This window comes from Syngnathus acus, chromosome 19 (assembly GCF_901709675.1).
Source record: "Syngnathus acus chromosome 19, fSynAcu1.2, whole genome shotgun sequence".
NCBI lineage: Eukaryota > Metazoa > Chordata > Actinopteri > Syngnathiformes > Syngnathidae > Syngnathus > Syngnathus acus.
This window is the reverse complement of record NC_051103.1, coordinates 2,093,165-2,118,281: the sequence shown is the minus strand read 5'-3', so window position 1 is coordinate 2,118,281 and position 25,117 is coordinate 2,093,165. Positions and strand designations below refer to the sequence as shown.

The 25,117-nt window shown below is 49.9% G+C and overlaps 5 protein-coding genes across 6 annotated transcripts; 2 read left to right on the top strand and 3 right to left on the bottom strand.

The window, feature by feature from the left end:
• The first annotated feature begins 89 nt into the window (after positions 1–89).
• Positions 90–4,586, top strand: LOC119138220 (adhesive plaque matrix protein-like). Its single transcript, XM_037278053.1, has 3 exons — positions 90–254; positions 618–679; positions 774–4,586. The coding sequence occupies exons 1-3, from the start codon at positions 232–234 to the stop codon at positions 4,463–4,465; spliced, it is 3,777 nt and encodes a 1,258-aa protein (XP_037133948.1). The 5' UTR covers positions 90–231; the 3' UTR covers positions 4,466–4,586.
• Positions 4,587–8,062: 3,476 nt separating this feature from the next.
• On the bottom strand, positions 8,063–9,633 carry LOC119138302 (hydroxycarboxylic acid receptor 2-like). Its single transcript, XM_037278297.1, has 3 exons — positions 9,216–9,633; positions 8,966–9,146; positions 8,063–8,876 (listed from the first exon to the last, which is right to left on the bottom strand). The coding sequence occupies exons 1-3, from the start codon at positions 9,609–9,611 to the stop codon at positions 8,365–8,367; spliced, it is 1,089 nt and encodes a 362-aa protein (XP_037134192.1). The 5' UTR covers positions 9,612–9,633; the 3' UTR covers positions 8,063–8,364.
• A 3,783-nt stretch (positions 9,634–13,416) lies between these two features.
• Positions 13,417–16,391, top strand: LOC119138318 (hepatic leukemia factor-like). 2 transcript variants are annotated; one of them, XM_037278323.1, is made up of 4 exons: positions 13,417–13,852; positions 14,477–14,776; positions 15,303–15,517; positions 15,604–16,391. In XM_037278323.1, the coding sequence occupies exons 1-4, from the start codon at positions 13,702–13,704 to the stop codon at positions 15,820–15,822; spliced, it is 885 nt and encodes a 294-aa protein (XP_037134218.1). In that variant the 5' UTR covers positions 13,417–13,701; the 3' UTR covers positions 15,823–16,391. The 2 variants fall into 2 exon arrangements, with proteins under 2 accessions (XP_037134218.1, XP_037134219.1); XM_037278324.1 differs by having other exon boundaries at positions 13,423–13,852; positions 15,607–16,391.
• Positions 16,392–20,784: 4,393 nt separating this feature from the next.
• Positions 20,785–21,818, bottom strand: LOC119138362 (transmembrane protein 100-like). Its single transcript, XM_037278391.1, has 2 exons — positions 21,714–21,818; positions 20,785–21,500 (listed from the first exon to the last, which is right to left on the bottom strand). The coding sequence occupies exon 2, from the start codon at positions 21,480–21,482 to the stop codon at positions 21,108–21,110; it is 375 nt and encodes a 124-aa protein (XP_037134286.1). The 5' UTR covers positions 21,483–21,500; positions 21,714–21,818; the 3' UTR covers positions 20,785–21,107.
• Positions 21,819–22,501: 683 nt separating this feature from the next.
• On the bottom strand, positions 22,502–25,117 carry LOC119138325 (TATA-box-binding protein-like). The gene is made up of 6 exons (XM_037278334.1): positions 24,790–25,117; positions 24,480–24,567; positions 24,110–24,201; positions 23,563–23,727; positions 23,319–23,410; positions 22,502–23,141 (listed from the first exon to the last, which is right to left on the bottom strand). The coding sequence occupies exons 1-6, from the start codon at positions 25,059–25,061 to the stop codon at positions 23,065–23,067; spliced, it is 786 nt and encodes a 261-aa protein (XP_037134229.1). The 5' UTR covers positions 25,062–25,117; the 3' UTR covers positions 22,502–23,064.

Sequence of the window (25,117 nt, the reverse complement as noted above, 5' to 3'; positions counted from 1 at the left end):
TGCCATTTTCAAAAACAAGTTTAGCATTTTTTTTTTGCGGACGCCCCTGCGCATGCGCGCCTCCAATCAGTGACGTTGCAGCGGTTGCGTATTGTAACGTCACGCACAGGTGCGTCGAATAGCGGCTAATGAGTGACGTGAGCAGCATTTAAGCAGCTCGAGGCGTCCTTCCTTCACGCACACGCTTCAACCCACGCTGTCGTGCAGAGCCACCGCTCCTGGGTTTCGAACATGGGGCCCGGACTCGCCGCAAGGTAACGAAACTTTGAACACGCGCTCTTCAACTTGACTTGGCGAGTGCAGCGCGCTGCCAGTCTGTCTGCCGTCTGTCTCCCTCCCTCACTCCATTCTTTCAGCAGCGACTTTTCTACTTTTATGCTTTGCTCACTTGCCAGGCACAGCTGTCGCTTGGTCTGCTTCAATTGTAAAAGAATTTTTGCATGCCCCATAGAAGCATGTGAGTGATATTGTTTCAAGTCAGTCCAACCTGCACATCAAGTTGGAAAAGGCAGAATTAACAAATGTTTCTCTTTTTTTTTTTTTTTTTTTTTTTTTTTTGTCTCTCCGGACTTGTATTGGAATGTTTATTGAGCTTTGCCATGTTTTTACTTGCACAGGTTTTCTTGGATCTGCTTGCTGATAATTAGCAATGCTGCAAGTGTCCCAGTGCAACAAAAATGTAAGTATCCAACTTTGTGTGGCTTCATTAACTTCAACACTTAGTGCAGTTTCTCATTGTGACCCCCCCCCCCCCCCCCCCCTTTTCTTCTCAGACTCCCTCAGGCCTCCATTCAAGTCCAATTCTGGGCCACCTGAAGACCTGCGCCCTTCTCTCATGTCGGTGCAGCAAACATACTCTCACGGGTTCCCTAAGGGCCAATCTGCCGAGCCCACATCTGGCAGCTGGTCCCAGTCCAGCCCGGCAACCTCTGATGCGCATCTTGCGGCCTATGCAGGAAACTCCAACCAGCACTCAAGTGCTCCTGCTCATGCTGATAGCCAATTTGCCAAACCTGTGCTTTCAGGTTCAAGATGGCCACTTTCTGCTCAAACGTCCAAAGTCATCCCCTCTAATGCTGGGCATCAAGCTAGCATGGCAATGGCAGAGCATCCAGGTATCCAGCACCACCACAGTTGGGAATCGTACACTCCGGTCCACGAACAACCTTCCGGCTCCAAGCCCTCAACTCATCAGGTCAAAGATGACTCTTTGGAGGGCCGGCAAACGGCGTATCCAGGTAGCAACCTGCCCTCAAGTTTGGCTGAATACCTTTCGGAGTACGAGCCTCTCTCCGGCCATGAAGCTCCAACTGTTCCCGTGGTCCTTCCTGGTGGCGAGAAAGGGACTCCTTCCCACACGGCCAAAGGGCAGCCAGCATCTGTTGTGGGTGGCGGCCTGCCCCAAAATTGGCCCTTGTACGAGCAAACGTCCAGCATTGAATCGCCAACTGCTTCCGAGAGTCCAGTCAGCGGAAAGGGAGACAACGTGGCTCATTCTGGTGGCCACCGACAAAGCTGGGCAGTGGGTGATGTGCAACCTTCCGGCTACCGACCCGCAACCGGTTTAGTCCAAGTCGACACGGTCATGGGGAAACTCTCGTTGACTCCAAGCGGAAGTCTGCCTCCAACTTGGCCATTGTTCAATCCGGTCTATGAGCCCCCTTCCAACTATGAATTGCCAACAGCTCCTGAGAATCCTGCTGGGAAAGGCCACCATGTTTTTTCAGGTGGCAAGAAAGGTTGGTCAGCCTCCAGCCCGTTTGACCAGCCACGTCCCATCCACGAACCCTCACCTGCTCAAGTTGACACTGTCAAGGGGCAGCAAGTACGGAATGCAGCTGGGAAGCTTCCCCCAAGTTGGGCTGTCTACACTCAAGTCTTCTCTCCATCGGCCGCTCCTGAGATTCCTCCCAAAGTGAGTCCTGGAACAGGGGAAGAACAAGAGTACAGCCGATTTGATGTGAAACCTCCTAGCTATAAACCCGGCAAGCTTCCCCCAACTTGGGCCCAAGTCTATTCTTCACCGGCTGCTCCCGAGATTCCTCCCAAAGTGAGTCCTGGAGCAGGGGAAGAACAAGAGTACAGCCGATTTGATGTGAAACCTCCTAGCTATAAACCCGGCAAGCTTCCCCCAACTTGGGCCCAAGTCTATTCTTCACCGGCTGCTCCAGAGATTCCTCCCAAAGGTGTCAAATTGAGTCCTATCACAGGTATAACGCAGCTGGTATCTCCTCCTGGTGGCCACGTGCAACAAAGTTGGTCAGCGTACAGTCGCTTTGAACAAAATCCAATCTATGAACCTTCAACTGCTGAAGTTGACTCTGGCCATGGGCAGCAAGTATGGAATGAAGGTGGCCATCTTCCCCCAACTTGGGCCCAAGTCTATTCTTCACCGGCTGCTCCCGAGATTCCTCCCAAAGTGAGTCCTGGAGCAGGGGAAGAACAAGAGTACAGCCGATTTGATGTGAAACCTCCTAGCTATAAACCCGGCAAGCTTCCCCCAACTTGGGCCCAAGTCTATTCTTCACCGGCTGCTCCCGAGATTCCTCCCAAAGGTGTCAAATTGAGTCCTATCACAGGTATAACGCAGCTGGTATCTCCTCCTGGTGGCCACGTGCAACAAAGTTGGTCAGCGTACAGTCGCTCTGAACAAAATCCAATCTATGAACCTTCAACTGCTGAAGTTGACTCTGGCCATGGGCAGCAAGTATGGAATGAAGGTGGCCATCTTCCCCCAACTTGGGCCCAAGGCTACTCTCCACCGGCTGTTCCTGAGTTTCCTAACAAAGGTGTCAAAGTGAGTCCTGGTGGCCACGTGCAACAAAGCTGGTCAGCCTACAGTCCATTTGAGGAACACCCCAGCTACGAACCCTCAACCACTGAAGTTGACTCTGGCCATGGGCAGCAAGTATGGAATGAAGGTGGCCATCTTCCCCCAACTTGGGCCCAAGGCTTCTCTCCTGAGGTTCCTACCAAAGTGAGTCCTAGCACACCTTATTGGTCAACCTCCAGCCCATTTGAAGAGGAACATCCCATCTACGAACCCTCCCCTGCTGAAGTAGACTCTGTCCAGCGGCGCCAAGTATGGAATGTAGGTGGCAACCTTCCCCAAAGTTGGGCCATATACAAGCAAGTCTTCTATCCACCAGCTACTTCTAAGATTCCGCCCAGAGTGAGTCCTGGAACAGGGGAACGACAGCTTGCACCTCATCGAGGTGTTAACTTTCAACAAAGATGGTCAGCATACAGTCCACTTGATGTACAACATCCTAGCTATGAACACTCTCCTGCTGAAGTTGACACTGTCCATGGGCAGCAAGTATGGAATGAAGGTGGCCATCTTCCCCCAACTTGGGCCCAAGGCTTCACTCCACCAGCTGCTCCCGAAGTGAGTCCTGGCTTAGGTGAAGGACCGCAAGCATCTCATCAACGTTGGTCAGCATCCAGTAAAGTTGAGCAAGCTCCGAGGTACAAACCCTCACCTGCTCTTCATCCCACCACAGGCTCCGGCAGAAAGGCTCAACCCAGTTGGAGCAAAGTGGGTTCTCCTCCTGGCAAGGGCCAACTTGCAGAGAGTCAAAGTGGCAACTGGCACCCGGACCATATGACACCTGCAACTGGTGGCGTTCAAGTTGACACTGCTCAGAAGCAGCCGAGATGGGCAGCAACCAGCCCATTCAAGTTTCCCGGCCCCTCCAGCTACAAGCCAAGTGGCGGCGCCACACCGAACCAGCACCTGGAAGCCAATCCGGGTGGCTCACCTTTGACGAAAGTTCAAGTCGGCCCTCTCTTTGGCAAGGGCCAGCCTGCAAGCGGTCCCGCTGGCCGTTGGCCCGCGTACGGTTCAGCCTCCCACTGGTCACCCAGTTTCAAGCCCTCAGTCATTCCTGGTGGTGCTGCTGCTGGCAAGGTGACCGAGTGGGGGAGAAAGCCAGCTTCTACCGGGGTGCCGTCAGCTCATGTCCCAGATCATGCTTCCAGCTACAAACCCTCAAGACTTCCCACTGACTCTGGTGTGAAAGGACAGCCTGCTCATCCTGATTCTAACTGGCATTCAGCAGGCCATCGGCTTTTCCCTCGTGTGGACCCTGACCACCACGGCACTTCTCAACTTGAAGGTTCAGACCCCGCCGCCGGTGTCTCCACCTGGAACGTCCACCAGTCGAGCTCTTCCGACCCAAGCCACCCTAGCAAAGGTTCGGGCCACTTGTCAGAGATCCCTGGTGCCCCTTGGGTGTTTGACGAGTTCCCCGGCGATTATTTTGATGAGGAGCAGCACAACGAAGAAGTTGATGATGCTGCTGGCGACATGGAGATTGAGGGCAAGATGGAGGTCCCGACTTACATCGTTCGCAACCGCAACGGCTATGAACAAGAGCGAAAGGAATTGTCCCAAATGCATTACACCCAAAGGGTCGCCTATCCCTACGTTCCCTCCCAGAGACTGTCGACAAAGATCTTGTGAGGTAAAAGATGCACATGGACCCTTCAATATTCATTTATTTAATTTGCCTTTCTTTCTTCCAGAATCGGCTTGCTGATTTGTTGCTGAATAAGATTTAATAAATGGCTGAAACGCAACTTGAATGACTTTCCTTTGTAATAATTCTGAGTAGTTTAAAAAATGTAACTGCTCAATTTTAATCAGTTTTATTTCTGTTCAGGTTTCATCAAATGGTTGCCAACACTTAGCTTCATGCTTTAAAACAGGGGTGTCCAAACTTTTTGCAAGGAGGGCCAGATTTGATAAAGTGAAGGGGCCCGGGGGCCAATAGTTTTTTCGGACACTTTTTAACGACAAAAATGTCATGCAAATACACAGTTATAAAACAAATTTCATTGTCGCAATTGTCTTTTTCAAATGACAAAATAACCAAATATGAGTCACTCAGGCAGATGTGAACAACTCTAAAAACACATTCTGCCTTTCATTCAAATCTGAAGAGTCAGATAACATTGAACAAACTGTATGAAATACCTTAAATTTACATGAGTTTAAAATTACTTTTGCCTCATGAACATTTTAAACGGGAGTTATAAGTAATGCAAAGTTGTCTATTAAAACTTAAAACTAGTGAATTTTACGTCTGTCTGAATTTTACATTATCTTTCAGTAATAGTTTGTCAGGTCTACAGGTCCATAACAGTCTTAACATGGCCACTTCGTAGCTTGCTTTAGTAATATTTATTTTTGACTCAGTCTCGTGTGAAGAATCGCTGTTGTGATGCCAGTTCAGCTTGGAGCTGCTTCACTTTATCAGCGCGGTCACTCCCTGTTAGCTGGTCGTTTGTGTTCGCATGTTTAGTCTGATAGTGTCTCTTTAAGTTGAAATCCTTAAACAAGGCAACAGTCTCTTTACAAATTAGACAAACACAATTGCCTTGATTTTCAGTGATGTACAGTAATCCCTCGCTACATCACGGTTTGTTTATCGCGGTTTCACTACATCGTGGATTTTTTTCCTAAATTGAAAAAAAGAATTAAAAGTCAAAATAAAACTTCTAAATTGAGGAATTATGGCACAAAACCTGCCCACACGCCAGCAGAAGGCAAGGAGTGCCCACACAATTGCAGTGCGTACACTTGTACCTTTTTTTTTTTTTTTTTAAAAAAAAGGTTATAAGAGTTCTAAAAACATATTTACAGTGTTGTACCTTGTTATAGAAAATTGTTATAATAGAGTTCTAAGAACATATTTACAGTATGTACACTTCTACCTTGTTATAAAAAGAATTATAATAAAAGTTGTTCTAAAAACATATTTACAGTTTGTGTTAAGAATTCTAAGTGCCGCAGTTGGCCCGCGGGCCGTAGTTTGGACACCCCTGCTTTAAAATGTGAATTTCTTCATGTTAGGCAAATGTGGGCCAAAATATTTTTCAAATTTCTCGCCGCTTTTCCGAATGACTGATTTTTCTCAAATTAAACCCGTCCAATGTGAGGTTATGGACTAAGCAGCGATGCATTCACTGACTGCTGCTGGTGGCGGTGACATTTTGTTTAAGCTCTTTGGCAGACAAACATGCAGCGCCTGATGGTGTGTCTGTCCCGCATGTATGCTGAGGGTCCTTTATCCAGATGAGCCGTGAATCGGCGCCGGCCGCTAATAGCGCCGCTGATTGCTGGAGAGCCTGCGTGAAGGAGTCAAAGTGGCCCACTTGTGCTATCAGCAGTGCTGATTTGGCCCTTCAGGGTGAGCATGCCAACGCTTGGCTGTTAAAAAGAAAAATCAACCCATCTGTTCCAGAACTAGAACTCTGGACAGCACTGGGCCTAAAATGTCTACACAAGTAGTCCTACTGTTGGTTGACAGAGCTGGAATGGCCTTGGACATGGTTATGAAGATGTTTTATTTGCCACCATGCTCAAGTGGTCTGATAGAAGCATGAAATTAAATGCTCACAGTGGCATTTTTTTTCTTTTTCTCCTCCCACCATCGGGTTGTCACGGTGATGTTTTATATTGGCGGCATCTGAAGTAGGTCCACTTAAAGTGACATCTCCACAATCTGCCTTTGTCTTGATGCAAAGCAGCCGCAAACACCTTACGGGCTTGCTCGTGATGAGACATTGTCATATTTTATCTTTTGATCTCTATCGATTTTCTATAGCACTTATGATTCCTAGTTGGTTTTTAATTATGCTGTTAATGTAATCAAAATGAAACAATATTTGAAGCAAAAGTCAAAGTCTGCTTTGTCAATTTCTTCACATGTCAAGACACACAAAGAAATCGAAATTACGTTCCCACTATCCCACGGTGACAAGACATAGTACACAATATATACATACAAGTAAACAACACAAAAAAAATAAAAAGGCACAAACAATGAATAAATAAGAGTGATGAATAAATAATAAATAAACAAATAACATAAATAAGAGGAGCAAAAATGGAGCAAGTGTGCATACAGCAGACAGTCAGAATATAGCGCAAAAGTACAGGACGCTACGCAGAAGGGGGCAGAGAGTTCAGGATCCTAACAGCCTGGAGTATGAAGCTGTTGGTGAGTCTGGTGGTGCGGGAGCGCAGGCTCCTGTACCTCTTCCCAGAGGGCAAAAGATCAAAGAGTGAGCGGGGTGACTCACATCACTCACAATCGCGGTCGCCTTGCGGGTGAGATGGGAGGTGTAAATGTCCTTCAGGGAGGGGAGTGAAGCACCAATAATCTTACCAGCCGTGTTCACTATGCGCTGCAGGGCCTTCATGTTGTATTCAGTGCAGCTACCACCCCAAACAGCGATGCAACCGGAGAGGACGCTCTCAATGGTGCCACGGTAGAATGTAGTCATGACGGCCGGAGGAGCACTTGCTCGCCTGAGTTTCCTCAGGAAGTACAGGCGGCGCTGAGCTTTCTTCGCCAGTGATGCGGTGTTGGTGGACCAGGAGAGATCCTCACTGATGTGCACCCCCAGGAACCTGGTGCTGCTCACTTTCTCCACCACAGCACCGTCGATGGTCAGCGGCAGGTGTTGGGTGTGACCCTTCCGTAAGTCAACAACAATCTCCTTGGTCTTGTTGACGTTCAGCAGGAGGTTGTTGTCCCTGCACCACGTGGTCAGAAGGTCAACCTCCAACCTGTATTGAGTCTCGTCGCCCTTGGTGATGAGACCCACCAGAGTCGTGTCGTCAGCAAATTTCACTATGCGGTTGTTGCTGTAGGTTGCAGCGCAGTCATGCGTCAGCAGGGTGAAGAGCAGCGGACTGAGCACGCAGCCTTGGGGGGCCCCCGTGCTCAGCATGATGCTGGCGGAGATTTTGTCGCCAACACGTACCACCTGAGGCCTCTGACAGAGGAAGTCCAGCAGCCTGTTGCAGAGGTAGGTACTGAGGCCCAGCTTGTCTAGTTTGCAGGTGAGTCGTTGTGGCACAATGGTGTTGAAGGCAGAACTGAAGTCCACAAACAGCAATCTCACATACGAGTCCCTTCTCTCCAGGTGGGTGAGGGCCGAGTGGAGGGCAGAGCAGATGGCATCCTCAGAGGACCGTTTGACAACACCAACATGCAGAGCCACTCGGGACGTGAACGCAGCATGGGGTAAGTCATTTTATTTTATTTCATTTTGATTGACACGCTTGCTGTTGAATTTATTTTCGCTGCTCCTCGACAAACAAAAACGTGCAGACAGACGACGAGAGTTGACGTGTTGATGTAGTTGTACAATCTGTCCGCTTGGTGGTGCTATGCTCAGAGTGCTTGATTTCAGTCAGCGACCTTTTTTGAAAGTGAAAGCTGCACACTTCTGAAACAAAACATTACCTCAAATAACCTAAAATGATTTTTCAGAATAATTAGGAAATGCATGATTGCATTGTCGCGCTTTGAACGATTTGTCGAGGAGCAAACGAGCTTGCGTGGCATCTCACAAAGCTTCAGCGGCAGGGGTCGGCCTCACGGTCCCAAGCTCCACCTGGCCGGTGGAGCGAGACGCGCCGCCGCTCTCGGACGAGTCGGCGTCCCACGCCCGGCAGCGGCGCAGTCGCGGGGGCACGGCAGCCAGGAGCGCCTTCCTGAAGACTGAGCTGGAGAAGACGTAGAGGATGGGGTCCAGGGCCGAGTTGAGGAAGTTGAGGCCCAGCGAGACGATGGTGAGCTGGGTGAGCGCGTAGAAGGAAGCGCAGTCGTGCGGCCGCAGCGAGCGGCTCAGCCACAGGCCCAGCGTGGTGACGCTGGTGGGCAGGAAGCAGAGCAGGAAGATGGCCACGATGGCGGCGCACACGCGCAGCGCCTTGCGCACCTTGCCGCCGTCTCCCATCTGCCGGTGGCTCGTGAGCGAGCGACGAATCCGCACCCAGCAGAAGAGCAGCAGAGCCAGCGCCACCACGAACTCCAGCACGGTCAGCACGCGGTGCATCGCCACCAGGATCACGATGCCTGCCCACACGCGGTTTTCGGCCTTTAGTCGCCTGCACGGCGCGCGCTCCCAATGTGAAGTGCTTCTACAAGACGTTCGGCGGGGCTACCGCGAGAGGCCTCCTGGTAGGACGTGAAGAAGAAGCACTGGGGGGCGCCGCGGCCGCGCTTGACGTGGTCGTAGGCCAGCATGGGCAGGCGAGGAGCGCTCACCAGCAGCCACACCAGCAGCGCCAAGACGCCCGCCTGCCGCTTGCTCAAGCGGGTCAAGCGGCCCAGAGGGTGGACCACCTGGCGACGGACAAGACATCTTCATCAGAGAAAACGGGCACGGCTGGGCAGGCGGGCGTAACCTCTGACCTTGGCGTATCGGTAGAAGGCGATGACGGTCATGAGCGCGATGCTGGCGGTGCGGTTGGAGAACATAAGAAAGAGGTTGAGGCGGCAGGCGACGTCGCCAAACACCCAGCGGCCAGCCAGCAGGGCGTGGATGCGCAGCGGCAGGCTGACCAGGGCCAGGAAGTCGGCCGCCACCAGGTTGACCAGGAACACCGTGTTGGCGTTCCAGCGCTTGAGCCGGAAGCAGAAGACCCACAGCGCCACCGCATTGCCCAGCAGGCCCAGCACCACGTCCAGCGTCAGCACCGGGGGCAGGATGATGCCCTCCAGCTGGATGCCCACCGGCGGGCACCCGCCTCCGGGCGCCGGCGTGCCGGGCGCCGGCGTGCTTCTCGCTTCCCCGTCCGATCGAGACATCTGGCAAAGTCTTTGTGATTTCCTAAAGCAGGAAGCGTGCCACTTCTGCTTTTTGCATTACGCACTCATGAAACACTTTATTTCAACACCCTGAACTCAAAAAACACTTTCTTTCAACACCCGGACCCCCCTCCCTCCCTCACGCCTTTATTGTAAAAAGACAAGTGTGGAAGTAAAACATCACGCAGGGACAAAATCGTATCTTAGAAAATGCAAAGTGGGAAAGTGTTTAAAGTTGTTGTCATGCTGAGAAAAAATTCTCATCCTTACAGGTTGGAGCGCAAGTGGATGTGATTCAATGTGTCATAATAAAAAAGGACACTAGAGGGCGTGCTATAACCAGGATTTAACCGTAGGAGCCCTTTTCGACAGGAACAGCGCAATCAATGCAAAAATATATATATATATATGCCACTGCCTGGTGCCATAAATATTCGGCTGCCTGTACTTGACTTGTGTGTGGGTCCGTGCGCTTTAAAATAGCTCATCAGGTAAGGCGGGCTCACCTCCACTTTTTTTTCTTCCCTTCTTCTTTCCCTTTAAAGCAGCCAAAGTGGTCCAGGTGGGCGAGCGGGCGTGGGAGGGAAATTCTTCCTGTTTCGTTTTTGTTGCTTTGTTTTTTGTTTGTTTGTTGAAGCCTCGCGTTGTGTAAACCAATCAATTGGCACAACGCCCGCTTGGGTCATTTGGTTAAAAAAAAACAACGTTTTTTTCTTTTTTCTTCAAGGATTGCTTTCAAGGAAGGAAGGATGGAAGCGCAAAAGAATGAAGAGCAGGTGGAAAGAAAGGATGTCAAAAAGTGAGCGTGATGCCAGCGGTGAGGCAAGCGGCCGCAAGTGTGCGTTGCCATGGCGACGACAATCTGAGACGCGCTCACCTCACCGTTGCCACGTCAACGCCGCCTCGTCCGCTCAAAAGCCGCCGCACACGTACTGCTCCTTTTTTTTCACGTTGTTTGTGGTTGTGCACACGCCTGGCCAAAAGTGCCCTTCTGCCCCCAATCCCCCCTTCCAGGCCACAGCTGGAAACAAGACAGCTCCTGCTGTTGGTTACTCAACCTGTAGCGTGCACACACACACACACACACGCACACACACACGCACACACACACGCTACCTTGCCTAAAGAGGCCCAGGTTTTGGATCAGGCATAATCCGTGCAGGTTGACAGGGAGAAGCTTGTTGAAGTAGCAAGCCATGTGATTGGCTGCCAACTTGGCCACTCGCCTGCCATATTCAGCACGCGAGCCCAATGTTGGTAAACAGCCCCAACGCGCACACGCGTATGCACTTGATGTGCACACAGCTGCTTTACAGCACTTGTGTTTGTGGCGTGTGTGTGTGTGTTTGTTTTTGGGTCGTTGTCGTCTTACACGCCGTCGGCAGTGTTTTCCTGCTCAAAGTGTGTCAGGTGTGTGTGTCTTATGTCATTACAGTTCCTGTGACCTCCTTCCCGAGTGTCATCTTTCTTGTGTGTGTGAAGGAGGAAAATATGAGCAGGTTTACGCGTACATTGCACATGTTCATCATTTCATGAGCTTACCAGTCATGAAATAATGGTAAGATAAACTCTAAATTCAAGCAAATGAATTATTTTCTATTTAAGAGACACAGTGGGCGCTCACTTTGTTTGCAACGTGTCCTCCCATTTAGGAAGGGGCGGGAGCGGCAGAAGAGACCCGGCCGAGCGCTACGGATGGAGCTGGCCGAGGAGTCCACGGGATGGAGCACGAGGAGGCCGGAGGCTGAGATTGCCGAGCTCAAGACTCGCAGTGTGGCCAAAGGACCTCTTCATCCTCTTCCAGCCCGCTTTGACCCAATTGAGCGCTGGCGGGTGGGCTCGCCCGGCGCTAATGACCACCCGCCTGCCGCGGAGCCTGGTTTTCAAACGCAGTCTGCAACCCGGCAGGGGGGTTGCCGTCTTTGCTCGAGAGCCGGGCGACGGGTTGTGGCTAACGCGGCTCAGCGTCTTTTGGCGTCCGCAAGCATGAGCAACTGCTTTTCTTTTTCTGGGGCATATCTTAGCAAGATTTGCCGCAAATGCAGCGAGCGGGCGGTTCCCGCATCGATCCTTCCTCCTTTGTCCCATTGTGCTTGGCCTCCATTTTTCAGCGTCCCGCTGGCGCTTTGTGCTTTGCCAGGGCGATCGATTTCACTCTGACTTGAATCTTGCGTAAGCCCGCTTCGGGTCAGTCGGCGTGTGTACGTGTTGTGTTTTGTTGAGTGTGTGTGTGTATGGGGGGGGGGGGGGGGGGGGGTCAGCATCTCTCTTGTTTCATAACTGCAGCTCCCCCCCTTTGCTTTTGTCCTCACCTGTTCTCGGCCGTTTGTAGGCCACCGGCGAGATTGTCAAAAACAAAACATAACGCAAAGAGCTTGTGAATTGGATTCATATGTGACACCGTCAGCCATCTTTGTTTTTTCAAACAATCACTGGCATTCGTCTGAAATCCAAAATTTTTGTTGCATTTATAGTAGGCGAACGTGTGTGACACTGCTTTGTTTTCCTTTTTTGGAAAGTGTGTCAAGGTATCCAGTTAGGATCCTTGTGGCACACCTTTTTCAATAGAATCTAGGATTGCTGTTGTACCTCCAGGCCAGCGTTTAGTTGACTCATGATTGAGAGGAGGCGTACCTGAGCTGGGCATCAAGTACTTCAAATATGTACCCTGTGCGTGTTTGCTATGTGAACTATTTATAGCTGGACAAAGTTGGAGTTTTGTGACATTGTCATCGTTTGTTACCAGAGCATTCTTTGTCGCCGTCTCGCCTTTTGATGCAGACTAGTTCCTTGAGGGCGCCGATGGCCATCGCCATGACGATGAAAAGGACAACCTCGGAGGCTGCAAAAGGCTAGCAGGACGCCAATATGTAGGCGGAGCTTCTTGTTGCCGTGGAAACTAGATGTTAGCGTGAGTCTTTGACAAATGTCTTTCTTTGTTTGTTTATCCATTTCTGTGACTTTTTTTATTGTAATTGTGTAATCAAAGTTTCCCCATTGTGGCATAAATAAAAGTGAGCAAGTTGAGCCAATATTTTTTAATTTGGAAACTTTGTTTTCCTTCTTGTACTCCCATGCTCCCTTGCTTTCATTTGTTTTGCTCAGCGTGTGGAAAACATGAGGTTCAATGTGACAAGGCTGGGGGGGCGTGACGGCTTGCACGCTTCCGTGTGTGCGTACTTGCGCGTGCGCGTGCAGGTTATCTCTATTCTCTGATTGGTTAAAAGTAGGTCGAGCCGGCCCACTCATGTGACCCATGCAGCATTCTCTGTGGGCGTGCGTGTGTGCGTGGTGATGGCAAAGACAAACATCAACGTCATGAAGAAGCGCAATTGTGATCTTTGAAGATTGTTCTTTCCAAGTCAAAGGTCGCCACAAGTGTACTTGACATGCCAAAAATAAAGGAAGCTCTCAATTCGAATAAAAGCCTTTTTACTTCTCCCGTTCTTGTCAGTCCAATATAGACGCCCCTCTCTTAAAATTAGAAAAAGAAATCAATTTAACTATAATTCCAATTACATGAACAAACAATGGAAATTACACTGAAGTAAGAGAGAATAACCGTGATAAAATATATGTTCTTTCAGTTCTATGGATCGAATGAAGCTTTTTTTCATGATTAGATTTTTGTCAACGTTAAGGAATAAAATGAAAGTATTTTGTTGTTGACCGTCGTTGTCCTGTTTAAACTGAAAGAAAAACAACTTTTTGTTTTGTTGGTGCGCGTGTGCGCGCTTATTGATAGAGGTGAGGGACAGGGGGCGTGTCTTTGGCCGTGACGTCAGCAGCCCTCCGCGGACGTGCGACCAATGTCTTTTTGTCACTCTAACCAGCTGTGCGACCAATTCCAAAACTGGTTGTTCGCCGGCGTCGTGCGCATTAATCATTGGTCGAGCAAACCGCGCTGTGGCTTGGCCGTCTCGAGCCGGAAGTGCTTTCGTTGCAAGCTCCTGGTGGTCGTCTCGTCAGTCGGAAGAGTCGCTCGCTCGGCAAGGTGCTTGAAAAGCGCGCACCCGCCTGGCCACGCTCGCTCCTTTCCGCGCTCAAGGCTTCGCTCGCGCTCCTCTTTCTCTCCTGACGGCGCTTCGGGATGGACGAGATGTCCCCGGTGCACGCCAGCGCCCAGAATGCAACTTTTTTGCCCGCCTCCGCAGCCGCGGCCGCCGCCGTCGCCGCCGCGCACCGAGTCCTCAAGTCGCTGCTGGACAACCCAGTCAAGCTCCCCGCCAGGCACCATGATGGTAAAACAACACACTTGGCTCATCGCAACATCATTTGCATCAATGCCTGCGTGCATGGCGGCAAAAGAGTGTCATGAAATATAAATAGAAAGGGACATCATTTGGAAACGTAAAAGTCACCGTTGAGCGCGTGTCGCTCGCTATGAAGCAACATTCGCCGTCGCCAAACTTGACTGAGTTCGTGGTTATATGGAAGTGCATCTCGATTGAGTCCAATTGGGATTAGTTGCAATAATGGCATTTGATGTCATGTGATTGGCACACTAAATTCAGAAGAATGCTTTCAACTCCTCCAAAATGACTTACTTGGTGTGTTACACAACCTAATGTCATCATGGACGTGTAAGTGGATGAGAGAAGATGCATGGTGGCTTCTTCGTCAAAGGTTTTCATAACCTATGACTAATTAAGTTTGAGCACTTTGGTCCATTTAGCGTTAGGGAAAATGGCAACAGGATGTTCCGGTCCAAATTGTAATTCTAATTCTACTCTAATTTTGGTAACATTCCTGAATGTAACCAGTCCCTCCTGGTAACTTGGCTAGGACTTCGTGAAACTCTTCTGGAAATGTGCACTTACTTTCAGTTCATTTTGCCCAAATTCATTCTTTCTTATTTTTGGCAGCCGCGACGTCGGCCAAAGGTCGTGACAAGGAGAAGAAGCTGGACGAGGACTGCAGCACTCCGCAGTCGGCCTTCCTGGGGCCCACCCTGTGGGACGAGACGCTGCCCTACGACGGCAACAACTTCCAGCTGGAGTACATGGACCTGGAGGAGTTCCTGTCGGAGAATGGCATCCCCGCCCAGCAGCACGTCCCTCCGGCGCGACCCCTGCCGCCGCCGCCCTCCGTGATGGACCTCAGCGGCCACGCCGCCACCTCCATTCGCAATGTTTCGCTGGCTTGTCTGCTCCGAAACAGGCCAGGTGCGTCAAGTTGTTCAGTTATTCTTGCTTGTTTTGTATCTCCTCACACCAAAAAAAGCTAGGGCACCACCCAGTGGCTTGGAGGTGCCATGCACCGTTGTTGAAACAGGTTTAAATTGCTCGGTCTCGGTACATTTAAAGCAGGGGTCACCAACTCCGGTCCTCAAGGGCGCCAATCCAGCCTGTTTTAGGTGCAGCCCTGCAACAACACACCTGATTTAAATGATCAGCTCATCAGCAAGCTCTATTAAGGCTGATAGCGATCCTGATTATTTGAATCAGGTGTGTTGCAGGGGGGATACATCTAAAACAGGCTGGATTGGCGCCCTTGAGGACCGGAGTTGGTGACCCCTGATTTAAAGGCAGGTGTTGAAAGACCTTTCCACTGTTGCCACCCGCTGGCCGCAGCCTGTTACTTCACAAGAAAAAGTCGACGGGAAGTCGGTTGGTCCCGTGGTGGGAAATCGGGAAGATGGCCAAAGTGGACGCAAAAGACTTGAACGTCGTCTCGCTCGTTGTCCTCCAGGGCTCTCCAACTTCAGAAACACCCCGAGCCCCATCGACCCGGACTCCATCCAGGTTTCGGTGGGCTACGATCCAGACCCGGCGGACCTGGCGCTGTCCAGCGTCCCAGGCCAGGAAATGTTCGACCCGCGCAAACGCAAGTTCTCGGCCGAGGAGCTGAAACCCCAGCCCATGATCAAGAAAGCTCGCAAGGTCTTCATCCCCGAAGATCTGAAGGTAAGTTGGATCTGGTGCTCATTGGCCCGAGCCGTCGCTCCGCCGCTGTTGAGGGAAGTGACGTTGCGTTTCCTGTTGCCCCCGACCAGGACGACAAATACTGGGCCCGGCGCAGGAAGAACAACATGGCGGCCAAGCGCTCGCGCAACGCCCGGCGCCTCAAGGAGAACCAGATCGCCATCCGGGCCGGCTTCCTGGAGAAGGAGAACCTGGCGCTCAAGCAGGAAGTGAGCGAGCTGCGCAAAGAGCTGGGCCGCACCAAGAATATCCTGGCCAAGTACGAGGCCCAGCACGGACACCTGTGAGACCAGGCTGCACGCACGCACACATACGTACAAATGTCTGTCTTTGTGTGGTCGCCAACGAGAAAGCAAATGAGCCGTCGCCATCTTGGGTGCGTGCTGCAATTGTATTCCACAAACTGAGACGGACGCGTGGAAAAGGGCAAAAGAGAGATATCAATTCCTAAGTGGGTTCTTTTTATAAGGCTATATTTTACGACGTCTTTCCAAAATCGGTGAAAAAATGAACTCAAAGAGAACTATTTATACACGCTGTGTCCATATGAAAGGAAATATTCTATACAAGCAGAAATCAACACATCTTTCATACACTTGTGCGGACCAAAAACCAGACCTTCTCTAATGAAATGTTTCAATCCTGTAATTATTTTGTACAGCCGTGGATATTTTGTGTCCATTTTTGGATTTGAAGCAGGACGCTATTGTAATTGACAATCCATTTGTGACACAGTGAATGTAACCCAAATCCAACATGGAGCACTTAGTTGTGTTGTTTTCTTCTTTCCTCATGGTGTCATTTATTTCCTTTATTTTTCCTGATTTTCCACATCACCAATAAAAAAATAAATGAACGTCTAAAATTTAGACGTTCATTTATTTTTGTATTTCTAAATGAATGTCATTTTGGGGCTTGAAAGTCACCCGTGAATCTGCTTATGTGACGCGGTAAAATTGGAAGCAAAAAGTAGCGTTTGTATTGTTGCCAAATGGCCTTTGGTGAAAGCAGCCCTCTCCGAACTTGTCACAGGTAATCGATCTAATCCAGTCCGGCCCGCGGGCCAAATCCGGCCCCCGATCAGATTTCATACGGCCCGCAGCTTCGGTCTTATAATGTATTATTTATGGACCGCTTGCACTGTCAAACTGAATCTAAAAAAAAAAGAAACTTGAACCTGTAATTCCTCCTATTACCAAAGGGTGGCAGCACCACCCCTCGCCGCTCATTTCTGCCATGGCGACTGCAAAGAAAACGAGGACAGTTGCCATTGAGGACCGTCGCTTTCAAGAGAAATGGGAATTACAATACTTGCTCGCTGAAAATCAAGGCAATTGTGTTTGTCTAATTTCTAAAGAGACGGCTGCCTTGTTTAAGGGTTTCAACCTAAAGAGACACTAGTAGACTAAACATGCTGACACATACGACAAGCTAACAGGGAGTAACCGCGCTGATAAAGAGAAGCAGCTCCAAGCTGAAATGGCATCACAACAGCGATTCTTCACGCGGGGCTGTGAGTCAAAATGAAATAAAAATTAAATATCACTTCATATTAAACATTACGAAGTGGCCATGTTAATACTGTTGATGTTATAAACCTGTAGACATGACACAAACTCTTACTTTCTGAAAGATATTGTAAATGACAAGAGCAAAACTCACTTGTTTTAATAATAACAGACAGATTTGCATTGCTTATAACTCCTGTTTAAAATGTTCATGAGGCAAAAATAATTTCAAACTCATGTAAATGTAAGGCATTTCAAACAGTTTGTTCAATGTTATCTGACTCTTCAGGTATGAATGAAAGGCAGAATTTGTGTTTTTAGAGTGGTTCACATCTGCCTAAATGGCTTATATTTGCTTATTTTGTCATTTGAAAAATAAAGACAATTGCGACAATGAAATTTGTTTTATAACAGTGTGTATTTGCATGAAATGTTTGTCGTTAAAAAATGTCTGAAAAAACTATTGGCCCCCGGGCCCCTTCACTTTATTAAATCTGGCTCTCCTTGCAAAAAGTTTGGATACCCTTGATCTAATCAGAAGCATGCACGCCCCGAGCAATCATTTGGGTGCGCGTGCACTTCCGGAAAGGAAGCCGTGTTTTTACCGTCTGTGTCTCAGTCACTTTTAAGTTGAAGAATCCGAATTGTAGTCTTCATATTGCATTAAAAATCGTCTTTTTTTAACCTGGGTTCGGTGAATCGGTCTCAGGGGTTCGGCAGAGCCTCTGCATTTACAAACACGCCTGATTCATCGTGTAAATTTGTGATGACGCAAACTGGTCTCGCAAAGGCAACAGCAGAAGTCGCGCTTATTTGCAGGTATGTAATTTGTTTTGAGTTCATGCATTGTGTTGGTTTTGTACTTTGAACAAGGTGATGTTCATGCACGGCTCATTTTGTGCTCCAGTCAAAAACATTGACGTCTTCAATTTAAATTTTTTTTTTTTTTTTTTTTTTTTTTTTTTTTACTAAAGAGGGGTTCGGTGAATGCGCATATGAAACTGGTGGGGTTCGGTACCTCCAACAAGGTTAGGGACTTAAATAAAATTGGAATCCACCTTCAGTGAACGTTAGTGACTTTTATAAACACTTCCGCTGATGACCAGCAGGTGACAGAATAATCACAAAAAATGACGAAAACATTTTTTTGGAGAGGATTGTTTTTACCACAAAAATATTTATTTAATATTTTATTTAATACAAATACAAGCTGGCGGTCGTTTTTAGTTGCAAATGTGAGTAATATTACATAAGGTAATTTTGAGGACATGAAAGCAATATTTGCTTAATCCTTTTTTTAGCTTAGCAAGGAGCAGCTGGCCCACAAATTATAACTGCTGCCATTTTTCACATGATTAGAATATTGCCAATGACTTCAGATTTCCAAAGGGGGCTCTGAAGAGTGAATACACTAAAATACAATATCATCAAATAAAAATGTTAAATATTTGAAATAAATCCAAAATGGCAACAATGGCAAATTAATACAAAGATTGGTTCAAATTGATTCAAGTAAATTAAGAATCAAATATTTTTGTGAATGAATACATCCAAGAAAATGCCAGTTTGTGATGTGAGAATAAATATTTGTAAATTGAAATGACTTTAAATTGCAACCTTTATATGTTCCTTAGCAAGTGGACGCAAAGGTGCTAGTAGGTAGGCAAAAAAGAAGATCCAAGTCGTTTGTGATCATCAGGGGCCTTTAATTCATTTGCTCAAATTTGCTGCATTGATCTGAATTGACAAATACAAAGAGCTGCTTCAAATTGAAAATGATGAAAATGGACATGGAATGAAGCACCCTGATGCGGAAGCACGAGCAATGTCATCATCGTCGGGGCTTTGCGTGTTTGCAGGTTTACGTAAGCTTCTGACGGACGGACGGACAACCGGGTGGACGGACAAAAAAGCACAAACACATTTTTAATACGCCGCCTCCGGCAGGCAGGCAGACAATAATCCACAGACATGGATGATAATTGTGCAATTGCTCTGATGGATGATTGGCAGGCCACATTGGGTCGCTTTACGTAAGCGGATTTGGCGACACGCAGCCCCTCCTGTCGTTGCGCAAAATAATTTCCTTATTTTCATCTTTTTTGTCCCTTCTAGTCTCCCCGTGTCCTTTATATCCATCTTTTTATGTTTTCTGCATGAGAATGAATCCGATAAAACGTAATGTTATGGCTCCTACTGTCGGGATGCAAGTTAAAATTAGCCGCAAAGAGATTTTTGAGGGCGCTACGATTGCCGCAAAACGCTCCCCTCTCATTACTGCAAATTGTCCATAAACAAGTCAAAGGTCACTGCCAGCTTTTTGTCCAAATGGGTCCGTCCACACGGGGCAGCATTTTGGTCCCGTCGGCCATCCATCGCTGTCGCGTTCCTATTTGGCTCTGAGCGCGGTGCTAAGGTGCCCCCTTTGGACTTCCTTGCCGCCGCCCTCCGATCCCTCACACCAGGGTGCTCCTCTTCTCGCGATCTCGGCTCAGGTCGGGCGTGGGCGCCTCGGGCTCGTAGCGGGCGGAGGCGGGCGAGTTCTGCATGACCACCAGGCGGATGGGCGACTGGCCGGGGGCCGGCGGGGCGTTGTCGGGGGCGTACTCCTTGGTGGGATCCTTCCCCCGGCAGTCGTACAGGATGCAGGAGATGAGAAAAACCAGTAGCAGGATGACATAGCTGGCCACCAGGATGATCAGGTTGAGCGTGACCGGGTCAATTTCCAGGTAGAATTCCATGAAACCCATACTGACGCTTCATAGCGCGACCCGAGGGTCCCGGGCAGGGCTGGGCAGGGCGAGGCGAGGCGATGCGTCCGGGGGGGCGGCCACACATCAAATGAGAGGCACGGTGGCCGCCCGCCCTGGACGGGAATTAATCCCAGCTTCCATGTCAGCAACCAATGGTGAAAGCTGCTCACTTTTAATAACTTAAGCCGCGCTCGGTGGCCCACTGCCAGGCCGCCCGACAACGCCCGCCGCAAACTCTTCCTATGGCGAGTCGGGCCCTAAGATTTAGCCATTTCCATTGGCCGTCACGTTGCGATAAAGATAGAGGAAGCACCAAAGCCAACAAACGCAAGCCTGGACAACAAAAAAAAGAACAACATAAATGCTCTTTCTGGCTTTTTCCGTTGCTGATCCTGGCCTGGCCATTGGTCAGCATGACGTCCCTCGTGCTCAGTCGCCATCCCCAAAAGGGGGGCGCCATTCTTCTCAAACACAATGTGAACTTCCTGCCTCGTTGCCATTCGGGGCTCCTGCCAGGGCCGGACCTGACTTTTAGAACTCAAAGGCAGAAAATACAGAAGTTGTCAATCAAGTGGCTGAGCAAGGCCGCCCGCCTGTTTTCGGCACCGCTTTGGGGGCCGAGCCGCCCTCCTGCGAAGGTCAAAGTTGAGGTGGCGGGCGTGGACGTCTTCCTCTTCCTCGGTCCCTTTCATCCAGTCTCCTTGCGTGCCAGGCCTTTTCCGCCCGGGAGTCTGGGGGGTGATTAGACACCTCAGGAAGGGTGGGCACAGATGGGATATCCCCTTCGACGCAACCCAAAAGTGGAGCAATCCTCGACTTGATCGCGGGGCCGCTCTGGTGCCACGATCGAGTCAGCTTGCGAGAATTGAGCGTGCCGCACCAAGATCATGAACATAAACGGAACACCAACTTCTGGTTACTTTATTTACAGAAAAGCATCCAGGTGTGCATCAGGGCGCACGAATAAATAAGGCGCTAAAAATAAAAATACACTCCAGTATTTTTATTATTATGAATAATAAAAATCCACCGGCAGGAAATCTGGCATTTGTGCGTGTTTACATAAAAGAATATGGTGGCCAAAGATCAAGTTTGTCTCCAAAAGACCAGAACACACACACACACACACACACGGGGCGACATTAAAGCAATAGTTCTGATGTACCTACGAGAGAATGAGCAGGCCATTCTATTTGCAGACGATCCGAGTCCTTCGTAAGGGTGTTGAGGAAGGGCCCTTGAGGAGCGCGTGCGCCGCCATCAAATGCCGGAGGACTTCGAGTTGCCCAGCACCTGACGGGCGCTTTAGTCTCACTGCCCAATCACGAGGTCGGCCTGGCTCTCCCTCCTACCGCGGTCCCCCTTGCCGCGCATCCTGAGCCTCCGGCAGGCGACTCCGGCCCCCAGCGAGCCCAGTCCGGCCCCCAGCAGCGCCAGCCCCAGGACGGAGATGATGGAGCCATGCGAGTTGAAGGCGTAGGCCACGGCCGTCACCGCCGCGCCGGCGATCAGCGCCACTGCGCCGAAGGGCGCCGCGCAGCGCTGGCAGGATACCTCGGCGCCCCCGGTGGCTGCGCTCAGGAGCTGCGCCTCATCCACCCGTGTGGCCGCGCCCGAGCTCAGCTTCTCGTAGGAGAAAGTGGCCGGGTTGCTGTCTTCTGCCAGGAAGAGTTGGGACATCTTCATCGGCCGATGACGGAGCGGCTGCAATGGCGGCAATTGCAACCACGGTGAGAAAGCAAACTCGTCTATCTAAGGCACTGACGTATTGTGACAAGCGGGACAATCAAGCCCTCATCCACTAGGTGGCACCAGGCACAATCATCCCTTCACACTTTTGTGACGTTCTGCGGTGCTCAAAAGATGTTTTAGCCGCTTTCCCAAAGCTGAGCCCGGAAGAACAAAGTGGCAACTCACCACTGCGTGGCCTTCTTCATCTCGCTGTTTCCACGTGTGCTCGCCACTTCCCCAAAGTCAGAGTGAAGAGCACGAGCGATGGAAAACGGCTCCCCCTCCTACTCCCCCTCCGCCTCCTCCACATGTAGAGCAGCAACTTTTAACTCTCTCCTGCCTTCACCTTGCCGGTGCGAACGAGCACAAGGCTTACTCGTGACTGAAACTTGGAACAGAAAATGTGTTTATTTGCTTACACTCGAGAAGATAATGTCCGCAATTGATTCTTGTACCTTGGGTGCACCAAGGACACTTTGCGGGAAAAGCGGTCTGCAGCTGAGGCGAGGGCAACGGGTCAGGCGGGTCACATGTCCTTGACTATGTGGTTGGCGCTCTGAAAGCTGTTGTGGAAGGGGTTAAAGAGACAACAGAAGCCGCTCCTCATTTCCGTGTTCGCCATCCAACTGGGAACATCTGGCCTGCCCCCCCACCCCTCCACACCCCAAGCCCCTTTTTCATGTTTAAATCCTCAACAGGATTTACTTGTGCAGCAGCAGGAGAAGGTGGACAGGAATGGGTGGGGGGGTGTAAGGGGTGAGCAGACGGGCCCGTGAGCCTTTTGATCCGGGGTGAGGTCAGGGGTCACCATCTAAAGCTGGATTTATGTACTGAACCAAGAGTTCCATCAAATGGCCGTGTAAAATCATCAAGTGGCAGTTCGGAATGAGTCAATGAAGCCAAAAACAAATTCAATTGTTTTATTATAAGAAAAACAATACCATATTTTCCGCTTTGACTTGACTTTGATGGCAATTTTGCCGCTACGAATTGTGTGCACCTCTTGGCCGCCTGGGGCAAGTGTGCCGCTTTCCTTCCCGGACCGCGTCGTTGGTCTCTGGCGCCATCTCGTGGTGGTTGTACGAAGGACACCTTTTATTTTGACTCCTTGAGGTTGAAGCGTCCAAAGTTGATTTGCTAAACTCTGGCGCTATCTAGTGGCGGTAGTACAAAAGACACCTTTTTTTTTTTTTTTTTTTTTTTTTACTTTTTGCACTTTATTACATCTTAACAATAATTACATCTTAACAAGAAGACAGCAATCAACAATCACAATGCAACTTGTAATTGTTGATGATCATTCGAGCTAAAAAATAAATTAGCAGCAAAGCAACACTTTGCTCAATCAAAGATTGCTCCGGTTTGAGCGTCGGGGTGACAACAGATGTTTAGTTAAGTGGCATCATGATATATGATGTAATGCTGTGGATATATTATATGCTTTTATTTCAGGGGAGGCATAAGCGACGGTGCCACGGCTAATGCTACGTTAACACTAAGAACGCGGGCGACTGTCGCAAGTGGGAGGGGGGGTCATTCACGTCCTCCGGAAGTTTTTCAGGATGGTGTCCAGGGTTCCGAAGGCTCGGTAGAATTCGTCCTCCGTTTTAGCCCCTGCCGCGTGAAACGGGAAATGTGGTGAGCGCTCGGGTCGGCCGGGCCAGCCACATTTGTTATTCTCGTAAAGCGCTAGGTAGCGTTTCTCCAGGCCCACTTTTAAGATCATAGCCATCACGAGTTTTCAGCTCTCGATGACACTCAAAGCTCTTCGCTGTGACCCGATTGACTTACCGACCAGTGAGACGGAGCCGGAGGAAAAGATGGACGCCGTCATGCCGGGCCGGAAGTTGTACTGCAGAGCAGGAAACAGCTCCGGTTCGTAACTGAGCAAACACAAAGAAATGATCCAAACGGCGCGCGTAAGCACCGAAGCAACGCCGAAAGCTGCCCAAATGCTCCCTTTTGTTAGCAGACCCGTTACGTGTTAGCATTAAGCTAGCCGACTGCTGGTGCGGTGAGGAGGCCTTGAGCTGACCTGCAGTTATCCTGGTTGGCCGAGAAGAGCTCCTCCAGATTGATGGGGAAGGTTTTGCACGTGCCGCCGATGTTGAGCACCTTGAAGTCCAGGAAGCGTACCGGGTAGCCCAGTTTCAGGATTTTGAAGGCAAACTTCCTGGCAGCCACCCGAGATTCGTCCTCGCTGCAAGTCAACAAAAGGCCCTGATTTGACCCATCGCCGACGGACACGCATGCCGGCCCGCACGGACAGAGGCGTAGCCAAGCCGGGGCGAGACGGGGCGGCGCCCCGGTTAGGACTCCCTGCGCCCCGGTTGAAAAAAAAAAAAAAAAAAAAAGAAATCGAGCTTTTTCGATTCTTCATTTTCATGCCGTTTTTTTCTTTCGGTCTTGCGCGAATGTGCTTGCGCTATTCTATGTGCGCGATGTTATCCATTCACCGTTTGCCTCCCGGACCCGGATGTTGTTTTAGCGATCAGCGAACGGCGTGGGTGATGTTCGATTTTTTTTCCTGTGGGCGCGCGCCCCTACTGGAAAAATTCCTGGCTACGCCTCTGCGCACGGACCTCTTGGCTCCTGTGCAGAAAAGGATTCCCGACTGGAAGATCCTGGCCGTGGTCTGCGGCTTGCGGATCTTCATGACGAGCGACTTGAAGACCTGCCGCACAACAGGAAGCCGAAGCTCAATAAGCCAGCAAAACGTAGTCAAAAGCCAACACGGTTGCTGCGTGTAGGTGCAAATATATGCGCAAAGTTAGCATTAATTAGCAAAATATAAACACCAAATGAGATTAGTGTATTTATAAGTTCTCATTAGCCCAGTTAGCCTTTTGACATTGACATTTGACATTGACCTTTCTTGCGACACGTCAGGTTTTTGGCCACCTGTGGAAGCTTGTTGTGAAAAAAAATAAATCCTGCTAATATTTGTGCTACCGTTGAGAGGTGCTGCACGTTCCACGAGTTCCGAGCGATGAACTCCAGATCCAGATCGCAGCCCAGCTTCACCGATGACGTCACGTTCCTGCGCAAAACTTGAGTTCAAGTCAAGCACTTCATATCCTACTAGTGTCCTTTGCCCTCAAGTTGTTGACCAAGTGTTGCTTCAATAACGAGTTGGACTCTCCAATCGTTTCACTCTAACGCGCGCGGACAATTCCGTCCACTATTATGGCCTTAAACGGCTTCGCGTGCGCGCGCGCGCGCACAAGCATTCTCATCATGATGATGTTTTTGTTGAGTTTACTGAATCTGCGGGCCGGTGCGCGGTTTGGTGCTCCAGCGGGCGGCGGGCCTGCGCGTGGAAGAGGAGGCGGCGGCGGCGGAGGAGGGAGGAGGAAGCGAGGCCGGCCCACGAGCAGCAGCAGCAGGTGGCGGAGGAGGAGGCAGCAACGGAGGGGACTCCACCAGCACCGGGAGGAAGGAGGCCACCTGGTCGGGGGTCCTGCACAGGGCCTGCATCGCCAAAAGTCTGCGATCGTTCTCGGACAGCTGCCGGCTTTGTACCGCCACGAACATCCTCAAACAAATAACCAACTAACTCTGCGGGCTTAAGAAGGACGACCTGAGCTCAA

Excerpts from the sequence above, each read along its gene's own strand:
- LOC119138220 (XM_037278053.1), top strand. The coding sequence starts at position 232 with ATGGGGCCCGGACTCGCCGCAAG. Across the intron at positions 255-617 it reads GGGCCCGGACTCGCCGCAAG|GTTTTCTTGGATCTGCTTGC; the intron begins GTAACGAAACTT and ends TTACTTGCACAG. Across the intron at positions 680-773 it reads TGTCCCAGTGCAACAAAAAT|ACTCCCTCAGGCCTCCATTC; the intron begins GTAAGTATCCAA and ends TTTTCTTCTCAG.
- LOC119138302 (XM_037278297.1), bottom strand. The coding sequence starts at position 9,611 with ATGTCTCGATCGGACGGGGAAGCGAGAAGCACGCCGGCGCCCGGCACG. Across the intron at positions 9,147-9,215 it reads CCTTCTACCGATACGCCAAG|GTGGTCCACCCTCTGGGCCG; the intron begins GTCAGAGGTTAC and ends GTCCGTCGCCAG. Across the intron at positions 8,877-8,965 it reads CTACCAGGAGGCCTCTCGCG|GCATCGTGATCCTGGTGGCG; the intron begins GTAGCCCCGCCG and ends GCGTGTGGGCAG.
- LOC119138318 (XM_037278323.1), top strand. The coding sequence starts at position 13,702 with ATGGACGAGATGTCCCCGGTGCACGCCAGCGCCCAGAATGCAACTTTT. Across the intron at positions 13,853-14,476 it reads CCCCGCCAGGCACCATGATG|CCGCGACGTCGGCCAAAGGT; the intron begins GTAAAACAACAC and ends TATTTTTGGCAG. Across the intron at positions 14,777-15,302 it reads TCTGCTCCGAAACAGGCCAG|GGCTCTCCAACTTCAGAAAC; the intron begins GTGCGTCAAGTT and ends GTTGTCCTCCAG.
- LOC119138362 (XM_037278391.1), bottom strand. The coding sequence starts at position 21,482 with ATGAAGATGTCCCAACTCTTCCTGGCAGAAGACAGCAACCCGGCCACT.
- LOC119138325 (XM_037278334.1), bottom strand. The coding sequence starts at position 25,061 with ATGTTCGTGGCGGTACAAAGCCGGCAGCTGTCCGAGAACGATCGCAGA. Across the intron at positions 23,728-24,109 it reads TTCTGCACAGGAGCCAAGAG|CGAGGACGAATCTCGGGTGG; the intron begins GTCCGTGCGCAG and ends GTTGACTTGCAG. Across the intron at positions 23,142-23,318 it reads CGGCTCCGTCTCACTGGTCG|GGGCTAAAACGGAGGACGAA; the intron begins GTAAGTCAATCG and ends TTCACGCGGCAG.